The sequence below is a fragment of the Austrofundulus limnaeus genome, unplaced genomic scaffold (genome assembly GCF_001266775.1).
Source record: "Austrofundulus limnaeus strain Quisiro unplaced genomic scaffold, Austrofundulus_limnaeus-1.0 Scaffold364, whole genome shotgun sequence".
Taxonomy (NCBI): domain Eukaryota; kingdom Metazoa; phylum Chordata; class Actinopteri; order Cyprinodontiformes; family Rivulidae; genus Austrofundulus; species Austrofundulus limnaeus.
Genome location: NW_013952766.1, coordinates 154,917 through 155,855, shown reverse-complemented (window position 1 = coordinate 155,855; position 939 = coordinate 154,917). Strand labels below are relative to the sequence as shown.

The 939-nt window shown below is 46.6% G+C and overlaps 1 protein-coding gene across 2 annotated transcripts in view; it reads right to left on the bottom strand.

Moving 5' to 3' along the window:
* Positions 1-939, bottom strand: part of LOC106528213 (kinesin-like protein KIF20B) — a 12,905-nt gene that overhangs the window by 4,605 nt on the left and 7,361 nt on the right. For both annotated transcript variants that reach the window (XM_014023326.1, XM_014023328.1), the window contains exons 18-19: positions 391-452; positions 126-233 (exon numbers count right to left, since the gene is read on the bottom strand). In XM_014023326.1, coding sequence (XP_013878780.1) covers positions 126-233; positions 391-452 — 170 coding nt within the window. The remainder of the gene's footprint in view (positions 1-125; positions 234-390; positions 453-939) is intronic.

Sequence of the window (939 nt, the reverse complement as noted above, 5' to 3'; positions counted from 1 at the left end):
CTGAATTTTTTTTGGCGTACGCCATTTCCGCCTTTTGGCCGTACGTTCACTTTTAGCATGGTTTCCACGCAATCCTTTATAAATGAGACCCCAGGAACAGAAGGTCAGTTTGTTTTCAGTCTCACCTCTGTGGTGGCAATCTCCAGGGCTTCCTGCAGCTTTTTGATGACATCATCTTTCTGCTGCCTGACCCGGGTCAGATCCGAGACTTTCTGCTGCTGCAGCTGCAGGTCCTGATGGAAGAAAAACACTGGTGACTGAAACACTAACATCAGCTGCCAGACCTTTGGTCTGAGCAAACAGTTTCCATGGTTACCAGACTGTTTAGGAGAAGGGGCTTAAAAGGTGAGGAGGAAAAGGGGTGGGGCTTAAAAGACTTAAAACTCCAACCTTCAAGGCTTCCTGCAGCTGATCATGTGACTGCTGCTTCTCCAATCGCAGCGTCTCCAACTCTGCAAACACAAAACACCAAAAACCCTTTTACCACTGAACACTGTGTACTTTTACTGTGTACTGAAAGTTTTACTGTGTACTGGATGTTGTACTGTGTACTGGACGCTGTACTGTGTACTGGACGCTGTACTGTGTACTGGACGCTGTACTGTGTACTGGATGCTGTACTGTGTACTGGATACTGTACTGTGTACTGGATGCTATACTGTGTACTGGACGCTGTATTGAGTACTGGATGCTGTACTGGGTAATGGGTGCTGTATTGTGTACTGGATGCTGTACTGGGTACTGGATGCTGTACTGTGTACTGGACGCTGTATTGTATACTGGATGTTGTACTGGACGCTGTACTGTGTACTGGATGCTGTATTGTGTACTGGATGTTGTACTGTGTACTGGACGCTGTATTGTGTACTGGATGTTGTACTGTGTACTGGACGCTGTATTGTGTACTGGATGTTGTACTGTGTACTGGACGCTGTATTG